The 17,179-nt window shown below is 44.9% G+C and overlaps 1 protein-coding gene across 1 annotated transcript in view; it reads right to left on the bottom strand.

Moving 5' to 3' along the window:
- Positions 1-436: 436 nt before the first annotated feature.
- rcor2 (REST corepressor 2) overlaps positions 437-17,179 on the bottom strand; it is a 17,843-nt gene continuing 1,100 nt past the window's right edge. The window contains exons 2-14 of the mRNA XM_084042748.1: positions 13,763-13,888; positions 12,789-12,845; positions 9,190-9,270; positions 8,854-8,906; positions 8,538-8,699; positions 8,217-8,341; positions 7,758-7,827; positions 7,402-7,644; positions 6,924-7,001; positions 6,513-6,570; positions 6,213-6,280; positions 3,802-3,963; positions 437-2,709 (exon numbers count right to left, since the gene is read on the bottom strand). Coding sequence (XP_083898874.1) covers positions 2,287-2,709; positions 3,802-3,963; positions 6,213-6,280; positions 6,513-6,570; positions 6,924-7,001; positions 7,402-7,644; positions 7,758-7,827; positions 8,217-8,341; positions 8,538-8,699; positions 8,854-8,906; positions 9,190-9,270; positions 12,789-12,845; positions 13,763-13,888 — 1,706 coding nt within the window. The 3' untranslated portion in view covers positions 437-2,286. The remainder of the gene's footprint in view (positions 2,710-3,801; positions 3,964-6,212; positions 6,281-6,512; positions 6,571-6,923; positions 7,002-7,401; positions 7,645-7,757; positions 7,828-8,216; positions 8,342-8,537; positions 8,700-8,853; positions 8,907-9,189; positions 9,271-12,788; positions 12,846-13,762; positions 13,889-17,179) is intronic.

Raw genomic sequence — 17,179 nt, 5'->3', positions numbered from 1 at the left:
TTCATACAGTAGTTACACAAACTTTAGCTAGTTAAGAAAATCTAACCGCAATGTATCGTGAAAAGAATAAGACAAAATAAATAAAAAGTAAAGAAATCATACAAGGCAAAATCCAGAGTATCCTACTATAATTCTAGTAACCTCTGTAGTGGTACGAGTACGAGTGAAGATACCCGGTTCTCCTCACTGGCTGGACCAATTGCTCTGATTTTGCACACAGCCATTGACCATTACCATCTGACCGCAACTGTGAAGCCCGTTTTTCAATTTCATCAAATCTCAGCTTCTTATTAGCGTTTTTGTGTCAAACACTGTCGCCATGGTTACGGGGCTGCCCAGCAATGGGACGAACTGCCTCCCGGGTTGCCAGATCATGTGCGCATATCCCCCCACGGACGCGCTGCACCGACCGGGTATGGTCTAGTTAATTTAACTTTAGTATGCAGTGCAACCACTGCACCAGAGTTGCGGCAGAGTTAGATGAGTTAATAATTTGTTCAAATGTATCCGCTGCTCTTTGGGGGTCACAGTTTTAAAGCAAACGAAAATGAGAACCAACTTAACCAACGGGAGGGCCAGGGGTTTGGTTCAGACTAGTTAACCACTAGGAAGGCCAGGGGTTTGGTTCAGACTAGTTAACCACTAGGAGAGCCAGGGGTTTGGTTCAGACTAGTTAATCACTAGGAAAGCCAGGGGTTTGGTTCAGACTAGTTAATCACAAGGAGGGCCAGGGGTTTGGTTCAGACTAGTTCATCACTAGGAGAGCCAGGGGTTTGGTTCAGACTAGTTAACCACTAGGAGAGCCAGGGGTTTGGTTCAGACTAGTTAATCACTAGGAGAGCCAGGGGTTTGGTTCAGACTAGTTAATCACTAGGAGAGCCAGGGGTTTGGTTCAGACTAGTTAATCACTAGGAGAGCCAGGGGTTTGGTTCAGACTATTTAATCACTAGGAGAGCCAGGGATTTGGTTCAGACTAGTTAACCACTAGGAGAGCCGTTTGGTTCAGACTAGTTTATCACTAGGAGAGCCAGGGGTTTGGTTCAGACTAGTTAAAAACTAGGAGGGCCAGGGTCAGACTAGTTAGTAGTTAACCATTAGGAGGGCCAGTGGCATGGCTGGGCAATTAACAAAAAATAAACCGATATATATAACCACTAACCTATGTAATTTTGATCATGTAGGTTAATTGAATAATCAAAAGGTGAAACAAATAAAAAATAAATGTCTTTACATTTCTTATCAACGAATCGACAAAAAAAATCGAATAGATTCTTTATAATCGACTAAATGAATTAGACTGATTAACCACTTAAACCCTGCATTATATTCCGATGTACAATGGTTTCACTATGAAAAATAAATTGTTTATTAATCGTAATCAAGGCAAAAGTTTTAAATAATTATGATATTGATTTGAAGTCATATCGCCCAGCCCTAACCAGGGGTTTGGTTTAGACTTGGGCGTAATTTTTCTTTCTTTCTTTCCATTTCACTTTTTTTTTGTTATTCCTGAAGGCTCTGTGTGGATTCTAACAACTTCATACCTGCCAAGCGGAACCTGTGTGTGTGTGTGTGTGTGTGTGTGTGTGTGTGTGTTCGTTACACTGCACTCCTCCGCATTCCAGATGTTCTGCAGTTGCCATGGAGATGAACAAGGTGTGGGGTTGGGGTGCCCGTTGTCATGCCATCCTTCACCGCCTTGACGATCCAGTGTGGCGTCGCCGTTTGTTTTTCAAGAGGCCGGGAGTGCACAGGTACGGTTGATTCTCAAGTTCCTAGCCGTGTGTGAGTATGTGTGAGTGTAGGTGGTGTATGTGGTGCGTGTGTGTGTGTATGTGTGTGTATGTATGAATGAGTGCAGTAACTACTGAGCTGTGCTGCAAAATCCTCAGTATTCATTTAATTGCAAGTGTAAAATGTGACCCTTATGGTGGGTATAAACTCTCAGAGTTAAATTTTCACAGAGGATTTTGCAGCAGAGTGTGTGGACTTGGAGGTAGGTGTCTGTTTGTACAGTAAAAGAGAAGTTTTGGGGTTAAATCAGGAGGTTGAACCCGGAGCCCGAATTATGAGAAACAACCGGGCTGCTTAGAAGGACAGTTAAAAGATACGTAGTACCTGGGGAATGACTATAAAGGATTGTGTGTGTGTGTGTGTGTGTGTGTGTGTACAGGTTTATATGCATGCTGGTGTGAATTTACACATACATATGCATGCATGGATGTGTCCCTTTTGTTTTTATAATCTCTATGTGTGTGTGTGTGTGTGTGTGTGTATGTGTGTGTGTCAGTGGGAGTTCGGCTGCTCCACTTTAAGCCCCACCAGGGACGGGGGAGGTACTTTGCTGGCAGTGGGAGCAGTAGAAGAGGTGGAGTTGTTTGGGGGAGAAGCCCGGAGGCTGGAGCTCCCTCCTGCCCCCTGCCCGGTGGAGGAAGAGGAGGAAGATGAAGAGGAGGAGGTGGTCACGGCGGGCCGGATCAGTGGAGGAGGCGGGTGGTTGTGGGGAGGCCTGTTGTGGACGGGCCGCGTCTGGAGCGGCGGCGGCTGCCGCAGGAGGCTGGGGGGAGCCGAGGGAGGCGCCGGGCGGAGCAACGGCGGGGGCTGGGAGAGGGAGGGAGGCGTCAGGGCCGAGGAGGGAGGCGGGGAGGAGGAGCCACTGTTGTTGCCGTTGGAGGAGTCGTCGTCCGCGGGGGAGTCCTCCATCTTGACCTGCAGAGGAGGAAGAGGAAGAACACAACGTAGATGGAGATCAGTGTTTGTCAACTTGCAAACTTGCTGACTGTAGAGGGCGCTTTAACCACAAGAACCCTAGTGTCCCTATTCTGGGCATGTCATAATAGGCGACCATTCGTCAAACATAGCCGTTGCGATGTGTTGTGAGCATGTAGATCGGCTATTTTCGGAGAAGAGATTTGGTGTAGAGGGGGAAAAGGAGGGGACCAAGTACAGACCCCTGGGGGACCCTGGGCTTGCGAGGAACAGGGGCCTCATCAGACAGGAGCTTAGAACAACAAAAACAAGGAGGGTGGCTAAGGTGAAAAGTAGGGCTGCGCAATATATCGATATTATATATCAATTTTGATATGAGAGCAGATATCATCTCGGGATTTTGGATTGAGCTGAGTCTATCCCCATTACAATGCGCTAGACCCCTGGTAGAGGGATTGCTGAGGTGGAGCCTACTATCAGTTCCCAGTACTTGGCGCACGACTTGCCGCAGACCCAAGCCACGCTACTCACACGCTGAGTTGGCGGTGCCCGGGATTGAACCAATGACCTTGTGGCCCAAAGGCGAGTGCTTTGCTGGATCAAAAATGGGACCTGAACCCAGCCATAAAACTCTAAAAACTTCTCTGCCTCTGAGCAGCAGTATAAAATACAGGAGAGATACTTCTCAAAATGTAGGGAAGTGTGCACTCACAACTATGTACTTGACAGCCTAGTTATATATAAAATGAGTCACAGAGCTCTTTGATTTTGTTTTTAAAAACAACTTGACAGGAGAAAGCTATGGTGCTAAAGTCACTATCAGAGAACAGAGCCACACTGCCACACTTTATTGAACGATGTGTGCAATAAAGTGCACATTAACATGCTATCGACAGCCAAAGCTTGGACAGGGATGCCATGCTGTTATTAGATGCTACAGCGTTTAGTTTAAGGTCGATAACTACCCAGTTTATTGTTTCCTCCAAGTTAGACCTCATGTAATTCCAGGGGCATTTGAAGACTTCTGGCACCTGTACTGGTATTTCTTTACACTGTGCGCTCCCTCATTCGGGCTTGAACCTCAATCCTCACCTCGTCCTCCTCGGCTCCTGCTTGCGTGGCTCCTCCCAGCTCATCTGTGCTCCTCCTGTGTTCTCTCTGGTCACGGTTGCTGGCCACCTGCTCGGCTGCCCACTCCCTCAGTACCTCGTCCAGGTTGAAGCGCCGCCTGTAGCTCACGAAGAACGAACTGACCTGGATCACAGATAAGGAGAGATGGTTCTCAGGGGAGGAAGGTTAAAGCAGAGGGCAGTAGAGAGATCAGTGGCACTCCAGAGAGGAGGCGTGGGACAGAGTGGATGGCGAAGGTGACGGCTCAAAAACATCCAAGGAGAGTACGTTGTTTTAAAGGGGAACAGTCGTGCAGTGAAAGTGAAAGTCTGAACATTGAAAAGAATGACCGTAACCACTTTCAACTTTGTATCCTGATTTTGGGCAGGTCATTGTATTTGTCCAAAAACATTTAATGGCAAAGATAGTCATAAGCCTACTGTAAACCACAGACAGTAGAGAGACCGTGTTTCTCTCTGCTGTTACATTTTTTTAAATGGTTGATTAATTGTCTTGTACCTTTCAAGGAATTATGATAACCGTTTCAAAAATCAGTTACATTTCAGCAAGTGGTGTAAGTGAATTGTTCAGTCTCCCAATTTAGTCATTATGCCAATTCCCCCGTGTAGTCCCCGTGACAACCACGTGTCTCCTCCGATACACGTGACATTACCTGCAGGTTCTTTTCACCTGACAGTGAAGAGTTTCACCAGGAGGACATACAGGCCCTCATTTATCAACGCGGTGCAGCCCGAATAATGAGCGTACGGCGAGATCACCGCACCTTTCGGCATTTATCAATATATCCTGACGTGGGCTTCATCCTACTTTACGCTGAGATCTCACGTCTGGTCGAGACCAGTTGTTGACGTTGGCTGCGCCCGTTTATTCCATTCTAGACCTGCGGAGCAGCATTGTCTGACAGTCTGACAGGCATCTGGACACATATATCCACTCCAAAATGTATATCTACACTAATAAATAATCCCTGTTAAAATATAACATTATAAATGAATTTAAACAAACTGCTTTAACAGTCATTCAGATAAGATTGTAGATCTGGCTGCATTGAAAATAGCAAATCTACAAGCTCACAAGCCAGCGTCGCATCGCCACGCGTTGTGAGCTTGTAGATCTGCTATTTTCAAAATAACGAGCGCTTTTGCGTCGGGAGTCCCGCGGTCGGGACAGTGAGGTCTACAAACTTACAGTAGCTTGTCCTATGGTATGGAGTTATGTCATAGAGAGTTATATAGGCTACAACCTGGCTGGGTTAAGGATATAAACCACCTGACGATCCAATCTCTTATAACGTGGGTGGCGGCACGGGATCACTGCAGTCTGCAGACCGCCCGAGTCTCATGGGGAATACATGACTGCTTTAGTGTAACTCGAACGCGCACTGCTCGGTATGGGGTAAATAAATATACAAACGTATTCCATTCATGGTGATGTGATTGGTAGGCCTATCATAATATGTCATTCATGTAGGCTACAATCCTACTGACTGACAAAGATTGCACCGTAACGGATTATGAAAGACGCAGTTGGGCGCATGCGTGTGTGTGTGTGAGAGAGCGAGAGAGAGAGGGGGGCGTGTGCATGTGTGCGTGCGTGCCTGTGTGTGTGTGTGTGTGTGTGGTGTGTTTGTGTGACTTGACAGGCAGCGAGGCGAGCCGGCTAAACTCTTTCTTTGGTCGTATTCTGGTTCTTCATGTCGTAAAATCGGGGTGTTTCGAGAATATTTAAGGGCGTGTTATTTAAATGACGCTCGTTTTCAGACGTGAGATTTATCAAGGCTGGGACCAAATGTACGCTGGGATCAGCTGTGTAGGATGCGTTGATAAATGTGACTTCGACGTTGGTGTACGGCCGAATATATGGAAAAATATGCACCGGTTTATACGCTCCGTTGATAAATGAGGGCCAATGTGTGGAGGAACATGCTATTTGTCCCAGTTCCCCTCCCTGCTGAACAGGTGCCCTGACCAACCTGTAGGAGTCATTAGTGCAGTGACAAAGAATGGTAGAATGGCTTTTGAACCCCAGTCTCCAATAACTTTAAACCCCTGCACTACTTGGACCCCAGATTTAACTATATTTGAAAGCCAATTGTGTTTATGATTAACGCTGGCTGGAGGAAGAAAGAATGACATGGCAGAGACACAGAGACGAATCAAGGCTTTTTTGCGGCTGTGGCTGTGGTTTTTCGAAGTAAAGACACAAGGCAGTACTTTCCGCTATTAAAACATTCACTGTGTGACTGTTTCTCTTTTATGTCACAGGTTTCGAACCTGGCGTTGACATTTTTGGCTCTTTCGTCTTCCATGTCTATCTCCGCTGTGTACCGTACAGAAATATCCACTACGTATCAAAAGGAAGAGGACAATCACCTGAGCTGTCGTTTTGGTCCCAATCACCTCAGCGATGGCTACAAAGTCTTTACCATAGCGACGGATGGCTGGAGAGAGGGCAGAGGGGTTCATGGCAGAGGAGAGGAAGAGAAGAGAGCAGAAACAGCTTACTTAAAGTTGGTTCTTTGCAGACCCAAAGTAATTCGATCCATTATCATGTCAAATTTGTTCAAATTTTATTTTTAAATTGATTAATGTAACGATTAGAGTTTTACATTGTAATGTATTCATTCAGCTATTTAAGTCTTCAAATATGGTGTACAAGAGGGGGGGGCTCACCCTGCACAGCCAGGAGCTGCTCCTCTGTAGTCCAACGAGAGTTCATCTTCGGGACAGGCTGTGGAGTGATAGAAAAGAGAGAGAAGAGTGAAGGAGAGAAAGAGCAGGATGAGACGGTGGTAAAAAGAGGTAGTAAGAGAGTGATAAAAGATTAGTTTAGATTAGAGATTAGATTCAAGAGAGGAAAGATGTGGTTGAGGTAGATGGCAGAAGAGAGAAGGAAGTGTGAGGGATAAAGACATGCAGAGAGATGAGTGAGAGCGAGGGAGGAAGGTGTGACAGAGCGGCAGAGGACGTGAGAAACAGGGTAGAAGGAAGCGAGTTCTAGGAATGGATTAGGAACATGAACGAAGACCGAAATGGAGCGGTGGCATAGAGAAAAAGGGAGAGAGAAGTACAAGTGTGTGTCACCTCGGTCGGTTTGAATGTGTCGATGCCTTCGAACAGGCCATGTTTCAAACTGCTGTTGTTCTGCTTGATGCTCTGGACCTGAGAGCGAGAGAGGTGGGGGGGGGGGGGCAGGCAGGCAGGCAGACAGACAGACAAAAAGTGAGAAAGCGAGAGACAGGGAGAGAGAGAACTTCAGTGTCAGAATATACAGGAGGGAGAAGGGCTGAAAGATATTTTCAGAAAAGATTAGTTCAGGTTAACCACCTAAGGCCTATATACTTCATTGCATGACAAACGGCAAAGATTGTGGATCTACAAGCTCACAACGCACCGTGACGCGTTGTGAGCTTTTGATTTGATTAGATTTTTTAAAGTGAAGAAGAAATCTGAACAAAATTTGTAAATTTGCCCAAAATATTGACACCATCCTGCTACTGTACATATGTTGTTTTTAATGTCAGGTACATTTGTACAATTATGACGTGTCTCATAGACCTACCTGTCTCTTGAGGGACACCAAGTGTGTGTCCAGCTGTCTTACAGACAGCACCCCTGTGTCCTGGGAGGTGGACAGGGCCATGATGTCCTGCTGGGCCAGGTGCATGCCTTTGGGGGGCCGGCGTCGGGCCCTCAGGGGGTGGTGCCGGTACTGGGCCCCGATGCTCTCCTTCTTGATGGGGCCTGAGCGGCCCACGGGGGGGCCCTTATCAGGCGCTGCGCTGCCGGAAGATTGCTTCACCGTCTGCGTGGAGAGGACAGCCGCACACGCTAGCATTTTAGCTTATTTGAATATGCAAGCATTGATACGCGTGTAGCTTTTTTTTTTCCGTCTTGTTTCTTTTTAACGGCTCTCACCTCTCTCTTGGCGTCGACCTCAAAGTCGCTGTCGCTGCCAGGGTCTCCTGCCTCCTCGATTTCATCATTACTGACAGAGAGAGAAAGAATGTCAGTTCAGTCTGTCACAAATGAAGGAGTACACGCTTGTTCGCAGGTTTCAGATAACTGCTCTAGTGCCCTCTATAGGCTAATATGCGTAATGTTTTGTACTATTGGTGTCCCAAGGTTGCACACAACACTTGCACCTAGCAAAGGCAATATCTACAATTATGTACATCATCTAATATGTGCAATATGTAATACATACAATACATGTGCAGTAATGCTAAATATGCTAAATGCTATATCTCATCACAGCATGTACACTTCTCATACTGTCCATATTGACCACACATGGTCTGACCCTATAATCCTTATTCCTATTTTTACTTTTAGCGGAAGGCAGAGGGTTGCATGTTCCGTCCTGTTCTGTCCTACCTATCCTCTTTCTCTCTCTTGTTGAGCAGCCTCCTGGCCTGTCTGTCCATGACTGACGTCCTGGTCCGAGTCTTCTTCCAGCTGTAGTAGTACTTCACCAGGCTGGAGATCAGTTTGTCAGGAAGCTACACACACACACGTCACACACACGAAAGAAGATTCTGGTGAGTGCACTCAACACAGAGACAGAAAGCGAGAATAAGAATGAACCCTGCCGTCTCTATTTTTCCAACAAAGAATAGCTGATCTACAAGCTCACATGTCGTATGATGTTGTGTGCGTGCGTGCGTGCGTGCGTGTGTGTGTGCGTGCGTGCCTCACCATCTGCTGGATGCGGTGGAAGCTCTTTCCATGGAAGCTGAAGGCCTGTTCAAACAGCACCTTGTCCTCCACAGTCCACTCCTCAGGGAAGGGGGTGAAATTAGCCAGGTCAGCCAGCGAACGCTCTACGTCATGCTTGTGCCACAGCAACATGCCCAGGGCCTGGACGGATGAGAGAGAGAGAGACAAAGAGACAGACATTAGTTGGAGAAAATCTGTATTTTTAAAGTGATTGCTTTGGACATTCATTCAGTATTATGAACATTGGCTTTAGAAATAGGTGAAATTAAATGAAATGGAGATGAGTCTTCTATACCTGTTCCATGTTGTAACCATGCTTCTCTTTGGCCATCAGAATGTACTCATCCACTGGGGGGGGGGGGGCAGTAGAGATAGAGGATGGAGAGGGAAACAGAGTGAGAGAGGATGGGTAGAGAGAGACAGGCAGATAGAGGGAGACGGGGGGGGGGGGGGGGGGGGGGCAAAGAGAAACAGAGACAGGATGGGTAGAGAGAGAGAGAGAGAGAGTGAGTTATAAAATCAGAATAATTTAATTGCATTTCTCCAGCCGGTCCATTCAAGGTCACGTTACCAAGTGCACAACGCTGAATGAAAGGTGTGTGTTCGTCTGTGTGTGCATGTGTACACTTACACATGGCGTCAGAGACCTGGCTGTCAGGTCGCCACACCAGCATACTCCTCTGGTCCTTCTCATTGTAGCGGGCTGGACTGTCTGCTCATGGAGAAACACACACACATGAAGACTTTTTCCAGACACTCATTAGTCACATATCTGCTGTATGCTCTCTCTCCCTCTCCCCCTCGCTCTCATACCCTGCTCTATTCCATCCTCTCATCTGTCCCTATGCCTCTCCCATTTTTTAAATGGTTGTTATTACACAAGATGTTTTGAATCTCACACCAGAAAAATACCAAATATGACAATGAAAAATGTAACAAGCACAAACTAAAGAAAATAATAACAGTAAATTAAAATACAAAACCCACTTTAAAAACAAATTAAAACATTGTAAAACCCATGTGTAGGAGTATGAAGTAGACACACAGTCCAGTAGCTATAGTAGCATCATTATTTCAGACCATGCACAACTTCTCCTTTAGGTGTCCTTCCCAAATTCTGAGCTTGCTAGAAGGCACTGGAGATGGAGATTAGATCCACTGCTACTATCAGATGAGAGCGCTCTCACATATATCTGCAAAGATAAATACCTTTTTAAGTCCAAATCTAACTCTAAAGGTCTCCAGTAAGACCGTTTGAGAGGCCACGAAGGCATACTCGCTGCATATTAAAGAAATGTTCAAAAGAGAAACAAATGAACCTTACTCATAAAGTTCTAATCTTGGATAGGCAATATGCCAATTCTCCATCACCAAGTGTACACAAAGAGTGTCTGAAACTTCAGACTGCGTTTAATCTCCTGTCCTCTCACCAAGCTGAATTTCAATTGCTTAAGAGTAAAAAACACCTTTATGAACACAGTGAAAAGGCCCGGAAATGATTGGCCAATCAACTAAGTGGTTTAAGAGTAGAAGATCTAATTTCTGGCATATGCACTAACAATGGGGATATTGCATCAGACCAGAAACTCATCAATGAAAAGTTCAAGGCCTTTTATTTCAAATTATATTCTACTGCGTGGCTGATTCAAATGCCATGTCAGGTTTTTTTTGGCTAAATTAAACATTCCCTCCCTCGACTTACATGTCAAACTTGAGGCACCAATTACCCAGGAAGAGATCTCTGCTGCCATATACTGTATGCAGTCAGGGAAAGTTCAAGGCCCTGATGGTTTTCATTCAGACTTTTTCAAATAAGTTTTCTGCTCAACTAGCCCCACTTCTGGTTTAAGTTTTTAATGACTTTTTCCAGGTCAGGTGCACGCCCTCCCTCATTTTAACCAAACCTCAGTATTAGTTAAAAAGAATAAAGATCCACTCAAGCATATAACCCAATTGAATTATTACATTTAAAATTCTTGCAAAGATCCTGGCCTACAGATGAGATCAAACGGGGTTTATAAAGAATCATCACTCATTTTTTTATATTCCACATTTAACATTTTATGTGCAGAAAAACAATGAGTTAGTCTCTATGGATGCAGAGAAAAAAAAGCATTACAGTTGAATGGGAATATCTTTTCACAACTTGGGTCAAATTATTTTAGCTTATGTGCTAACAAATGGTCTTTATACACAATATTTTTACTAAACCGTGGTATTAGGCAGAGGTCCCCTTTGAGTCTACTCCCGTTTACCATGGCCATCGAACTGCTTTTGATTGCTATTCGCATTTCTGGAGTGTGGAGGGCAGACGTCGAGTATAAAGGTAGCTCTCCACCGCACCGACGTCTGCTGTTGAATGGGTGGTGGGTACGTTGTCACGTAAGTTGTAGGGAAGCGGCGAAAGCCGACTGAGCGTGCTCGGCCGGCTTTCGACGCTTCCTTACAACTGCGACTTTCGACTGTCGGATAGCAGTGGGCTTGTTGTTGAAAAAGACGTCAAGCCATATGCTATTTTACCACCATAGTAGCCGTCTGTCAGTGTCTGCTCTCAGGTGCATGCAGCTACTTTTTTTCACACCTTCCAACCGACTGATCTCCAGACTCTGTTGTGGTCTGTTGTGGAGAGCTAGCCTGGTAAACCCTCCCTCCAGAAATCTCATTTCCATTTGATTTCTGGAGTGAGTCTGGCCTGATCGCCCATTCTGCAATATTGGCTGTGGGCTGGAGTTGGGCGGGAGTAATACCGTTGACTGACAACCCCTTCAACCAATGATCGTTTTCCCCCTTCAGCCAATCGCCAGTTCATTTTTACCACCTCCAGACTATGTGATGCAACAGGACTTTTGAGACGGCCATGCCCAAAATAGGTTGCCTTATTGGGATACATGCGTGTCACTCCCCGCCCCTGCCGGTTCTCTAAATTTATATTTTTAAATAGGCTCTGTCATGATTAATTGACCACATATATGAAGTTAAACAACTAAATTCTATCCAAACGATATCTTAATAGTAAAGTCCGTGCCTCAAAAAAGAAGTTTGAGACCGTTTTAAAAACGAAAATAAGAAGTGAAGGCACTCGCACAAACAACAATGGCTGCCGTTCGTCTTTTGTCGGCGCACTCAGGCTGCACTCGAACTCGCCACCTGATTGGCCAACTGTCGCTGTCAATCACAGAACGATGAGCGACGACGCTGATAGGCTCGGTTATTTGGTAATGCACTAGAAACCCCCACAATGGGCGTTCAGGCCAGACTCACTCCAGAAATCAAATGGAAATGAGATTTCTGGAGGGAGGGTTTACCAGGCAAGTGGAGAGCTACCTTTAGGTCTCCCTACACACTGATGACTTACTTCTCTACGTCTCAAATGTGACTCGTTTCCATTGCGGTCCTATATTGTGGTCCTATGCTACCTGGTTTGAACGCCTGAGCGTTAACCACATTAACCCTCGCGTCCCTATTTTGGTCATGTCACATGTCCTCTGGGAAGGACAACAACAGAGGAGCAAGACGGTGACGCTGAAACTCAAGAGTCATTTTTTGTGGCGGTAGGGGTTGTTGTTGTTGATTTTGTCTCTACTTAATAAATAAACAATGTGAAAGACTCCCCTGTCAAACAAAGTCACAAATCAGTGTACAGCAAAAATACCAGCAAATACATTAATGGCAGCTGAACTGAATATTGTCGTTGTATATGTGCTGGCTGGCACATATTGAAAAGCTAGCTAGTTTATGTGTTTTTAAATTCCAGAGTATCACAGTAACGTTTTATAGTGTAACAACTATGCCTGTACTGTCAGGCATAGTTAGCACCAACCAAAAGAGGACGTTTTCCCAAAGGGTGTGATGGGAAATTCGATGTTATTATCCATGTGTGGTTAAATTGCCAGCAATTCCGTTAAGTGGTGTTATAATGATGTCCTGTGACAAACAGCATAATGACAGAACTAGATGCACGCATAGCACCATTAGTTTCTATTGAGTCATTAGTGCTTTATTTAACAGGGAGGTGGTGTTGATTTTACCTCCTTATAACCCAGCTCAAACAGGTCCTAACACCTCCCTTTCTACTCCCCCTCACCCCCTTGCATCCTGCTCAGCCTACCTTCTCCTCCCTCTCTCCATTCATCCTTCCCTCTGTTTGCTCCCGCTTATCTATTTGTTCCCTGTTATCGCTCTCTCTCCCTCCCTCCCTCCTTCTTTCTCCATCTCTCCATCCTGACTTACCTGGTTTGAACTCTGGGATCTGGGCTTGGTAGTCTCCTCCCACTCGTATCATACTGTCTGAGGATACAAAAAGAAAGAGAGAGAGGGAGAGAGAGAAAGAGAGAGTGAGAGCAAGCAATTAGTGGCGAGAGCTAGGATCTTCTGGAAAAGGAGTGGATGAAAGGCGGGTCATGAAGAGTAGGGGTGATGGAGGTGGGAGGAAGAGAGAAGAGGGGTGTACAGGAAGAATAATGAGGAAAACCCACTGTAATGAACACAGGGAGAGAGACATTTTTAGCCAGCAGTAGAGATGGGCAATTGGGCATTTCTTTTGTAAACATGTACAGTTGGGAATGTTGGTGCTTCTCTGCGGTTATAGCAGGACATAACACCTATTAGAATAACGTAGGACTGGCTGCCAAATTGAAACATTCAGTGCCCATATAAGTACAGTAGCTGACTGATTTGTTTGCGCCTGATGCCATGACGACACATTGAGGTTAGACAACACACTCCATGTGGGCGTAGCTGCATTGGGAACTCCTTATATGGTTATGTCTGAGAGAGTGACGTGGCCGTGGTCCTAAATGGATAGCAGAGGTACACATGCAGGCTTCTGATCAGTGTGTACGCAGATAGGACAGAAATCTCCAAAAAGAAGTTGAAAATAATAATAACGGCAACCTAGAGGCCACGAAAGGCCAAACCTTTTCCCCCACAAGAATAGAAACACCAGCAGAGAGATCATTCGGTTTTGAAAGGCAGTGGTTGGGTTAAGGTTAGGCTAAGGGCCTAGGGTTTGACATGAATATTCTCAGTCATAATGTGTGTGTGTGTGTGTGTGTGTGTGTGTGTGTGTGTGTGTGTGTGTGTGTGTGTGTGTGTGTGTGTGTGTGTGTGTGTGTGTGTGTGTGTGTGTGTGTGTGTGTGTGTGTGTGTGTGTGTGTGTGTGTGTGTGTGTGTGTGTGTGTGTGTGTGTGTGTAAACCTGCATACCATGAGCATGCTCTTCATCACTGCTCTCCTCCTCGGAGTGTGGCTGGCTGTTGCCGTTGGTTATGTTCTTGGCTCTGCTTCTAGACAGGACACCGCCGCCCGAGCGCTCCATTACGGAGGGCATGGCTGAAACACACACACACACACACACAGATTAACACACAAACAAACAAAAACAGGCCCTTGCACACAAATCAGTGTACATAATAATACATTATAGGGTACGTTCCCCATACATGTCGGTATCGTTTTGTCGCCGACTTGAGTGTGATAACACTTCCTTGTCCATAACTTTTTTGGTTGGAATGTTATACTTCTATTTCAATGCCTAGATGAAAATCTGATTCACTTTAAATATAAAAATGTACACTGCCAACTTGGACACTTTCCCATCATTATCCATGGAGCCATATTGATTTTTCAACTCCACTTCATTGAACTGTAGTCAACACAATATGGGTTGATGACCACTGAGAATATGCTGAATTCACACCAGCAACGCCCTTGTAAATGTTTGAGTTGTGGTCCAGCGAGACCTCTGCTGCTCCGCGCAACTCAAAGCCAGCAGCTGAGCTGTGCAAGAGAGGTCACACACACAGGCAGGAGAAATACAGACGCTTGATGCTCATCTCTGGCAGCTTGTTTGAGAACTACCTATACATTTTAGCCATGCAGTTGCTCAATCTTGATTAATTTCACACCTACAACTGCTAGTTTAAAACGTTATCAATATTCGGTACTTCCATAGTCCGAAGTCCATTTCTGTCCATGTAAAGTGAGTGTGTACACCAGTCCATGCCCACTTCAGACTACTGCATGCTTCTGATTGACTGCTGCTCTGTCTTGCCACACAGCGGCAAACTTTAACTTTTATCAACATTGCCGCTCTGGTTTTTGCCTGCTCCGCCTCCTGCCGCAGTGGCGAAAGAGGTGGTCGCTCCTAGACGACGCCAGTAGTGACACAGAGAAGACAGATGAACATGACCATCCTGAAACTCGATTTATACTTTGTCATACGCCGGTTCTCCCTGACGAAAATAACGATGATTCACAATGAGTCGTTGTGAGCTTTTATGCCTGCTATTATTAGTATACAACACCATCATAGGACGGAGCATAAATTAACCCAATTTACAATCGACCTGAGGCCGATTGTAAAAACGCCTTCTAAATCCTGACCTAAGTTTTCTGAAAAACTTCAAATATGTATTAAAAAATTACAACAATCGTAGTTGCTATCTACTACTGTACATAGCAACAGGAACCCCAAAAGGGTTTCCTGTCCTGAAAGGTATGGTTACAAATAGGGGTTCCCGCCCAAAATGGGTTAAGCATTAGAATACCACCACTAATGCAACTAAAATCACACACTTTCTACCTTACTGCGTGACCGAATTTGGGCGTAGCTTTCTGTCATGTACTGGTCCACTTTCAACAAAGTATTGGGCTGGCATAACACATGTAACTCACAAAAATGCTTGCTTTGGAACCCAAACTTGTTAAAACATATGCTTATCATGAAGTAAAAATAAGTGAGTATATGATCCTGATTTCAACTACATCAGCTCCTCTCTCAGTCCTTAGTGAACAATGTAGACTCATGGACTAGTCTGTCATCCCTAGGTCTATTATTCTCCATTAGATAGATTTAATGCCCTATGCCTAAAGAGGTCAATCAAATTGCTTCTGACATGTGGTTTTTGGTTATGTGATTTTAGTGTTCCTCAAAATACCAGTATCCTATTTTATCCTGGTATGAAGCCAATATCTGATACCGCTATGAGTACATCCACACCAGCAGGAAAATGAGCATCCCGTACGGGGGAAAAAAAGTTCAAGTTGAAGTTTTCAATATGCTGCTAGTTTGCATGTCTTTTTCAGAGGTTTTAGATTCTGCACTGTAATTGTGTTCTCTTTTTTCTCTTTTAACTTATTCATATTTTCTATTCTCAACTCCTCTCCTTAATAAATATTTGTAATCGTTTCATTTGCACTGCCTTGATGCTCAATGTTTTGTGTAAAGCACTTTAATTGCCTTGTAGGCGAAGTGTCCTGTACAATCGCCTTACAGTACACATCTTGACATAAGCCTCTTAGACCAGTGTAGATCTGATGAATCAAAACAGACAGTTACAAGACCTAGATAGTAGGCTATATCAACATTAGCCTACTCACGACTTGTGCCCCCACCACCACAAAAAAAAAGATAAGTTTGATGTTTATAAACACACAGACAACCAAAAGCAAACAAACAATACACAAGGGATTTAATTAAACAATGGATTAGAGACTATGTGATCATAAACGTGGTGCATTGAGTTATTAAACAGCATGCTGTGTGCGGTTATGATGTGGTGTAAACTAAAGCCTAGTGGTCTTGTCTCTTTTCCCCAGGACACACAGAGTTGTGTTGTATGGCGCACAATAGACCAGACGGTCACATCAGGACACTGCTCTAGATCTCTACCCTCACCCTGGCTGGACTGGTGCTCATTAAACATGATTACACACTGTCAGATCATCACAAATCAACCAACCAACACATATGTCTACAACACCAGTGGTTCTCAAAGTGGGGTCCAGGGACTCTCAGAGGTCCTTGATGGGGTTCTAAATGTACCCTTAAAAGTCTTTAACTCTTGACAGTATACAAATGGAACCAAATGGTCCCTTTAGGGTCCATTTGGTTACATTTGTATACAGTCACCGAGTTATTGAAATGTAAAAGTTTGAGAACCAATGACAAGGACCAGGACATAATACTCCACCAAACAATGCAATATAAAGCCATTATTACAAAACAACACCTGAAACCTACGTATGAAGCAACCCACCCAGGCCAGTTCGGGCATTCGATGTAACACACCTCTATTTCTATGCGCGTCTTCAATTTTACGCAACTTAAACGTGTCTGTGACTGTATCCATGTTCAGTTTACTAACGACGGTCAGGACAAACAGCCTGTTTCAACGACAACTGTCGTTGAAAACGACTTCTTTGTCCTGACCGTCGTTAGTAAACTGTTAACGTCCACTTTCAAAGTTGTGCTAGGGTGCCACTGCTGCCAGATCGGATCAACATAAACTGATTATTTATTTTCCATAACATCTATAAATGTGAATAAATAACCGTCATCGGTCGTTATAAGACGGACATATTTCCATCCAACCGACACAGACAATAAAGTGACCGGGGTGTTCTCTCTTTCGGGGTCTTTGTTTCTCGCAGCCGCCGGTTGCTCCTCGGATCCCCCCCCCCACAGTGTCCCCATTAGCACCACTTCAACCAGAATGTAATGGTTTATTGAAGGGGCTTCATTCACACACAAGTCCCCGTTCACTTCACAGTGAGTTATACTTATAAAGGAATCTGATCACGGATCACGGATCAAATGTTAGTGTTAAAAAGCAACACGAT

This window comes from Gymnoscopelus microlampas, assembly GCF_963454915.1.
Source record: "Gymnoscopelus microlampas genome assembly, chromosome: 19".
Classification (NCBI taxonomy): domain Eukaryota; kingdom Metazoa; phylum Chordata; class Actinopteri; order Myctophiformes; family Myctophidae; genus Gymnoscopelus; species Gymnoscopelus microlampas.
Note: the sequence above shows the minus strand (reverse complement) of the source record. Positions and strands in the feature narration are given on the sequence as shown.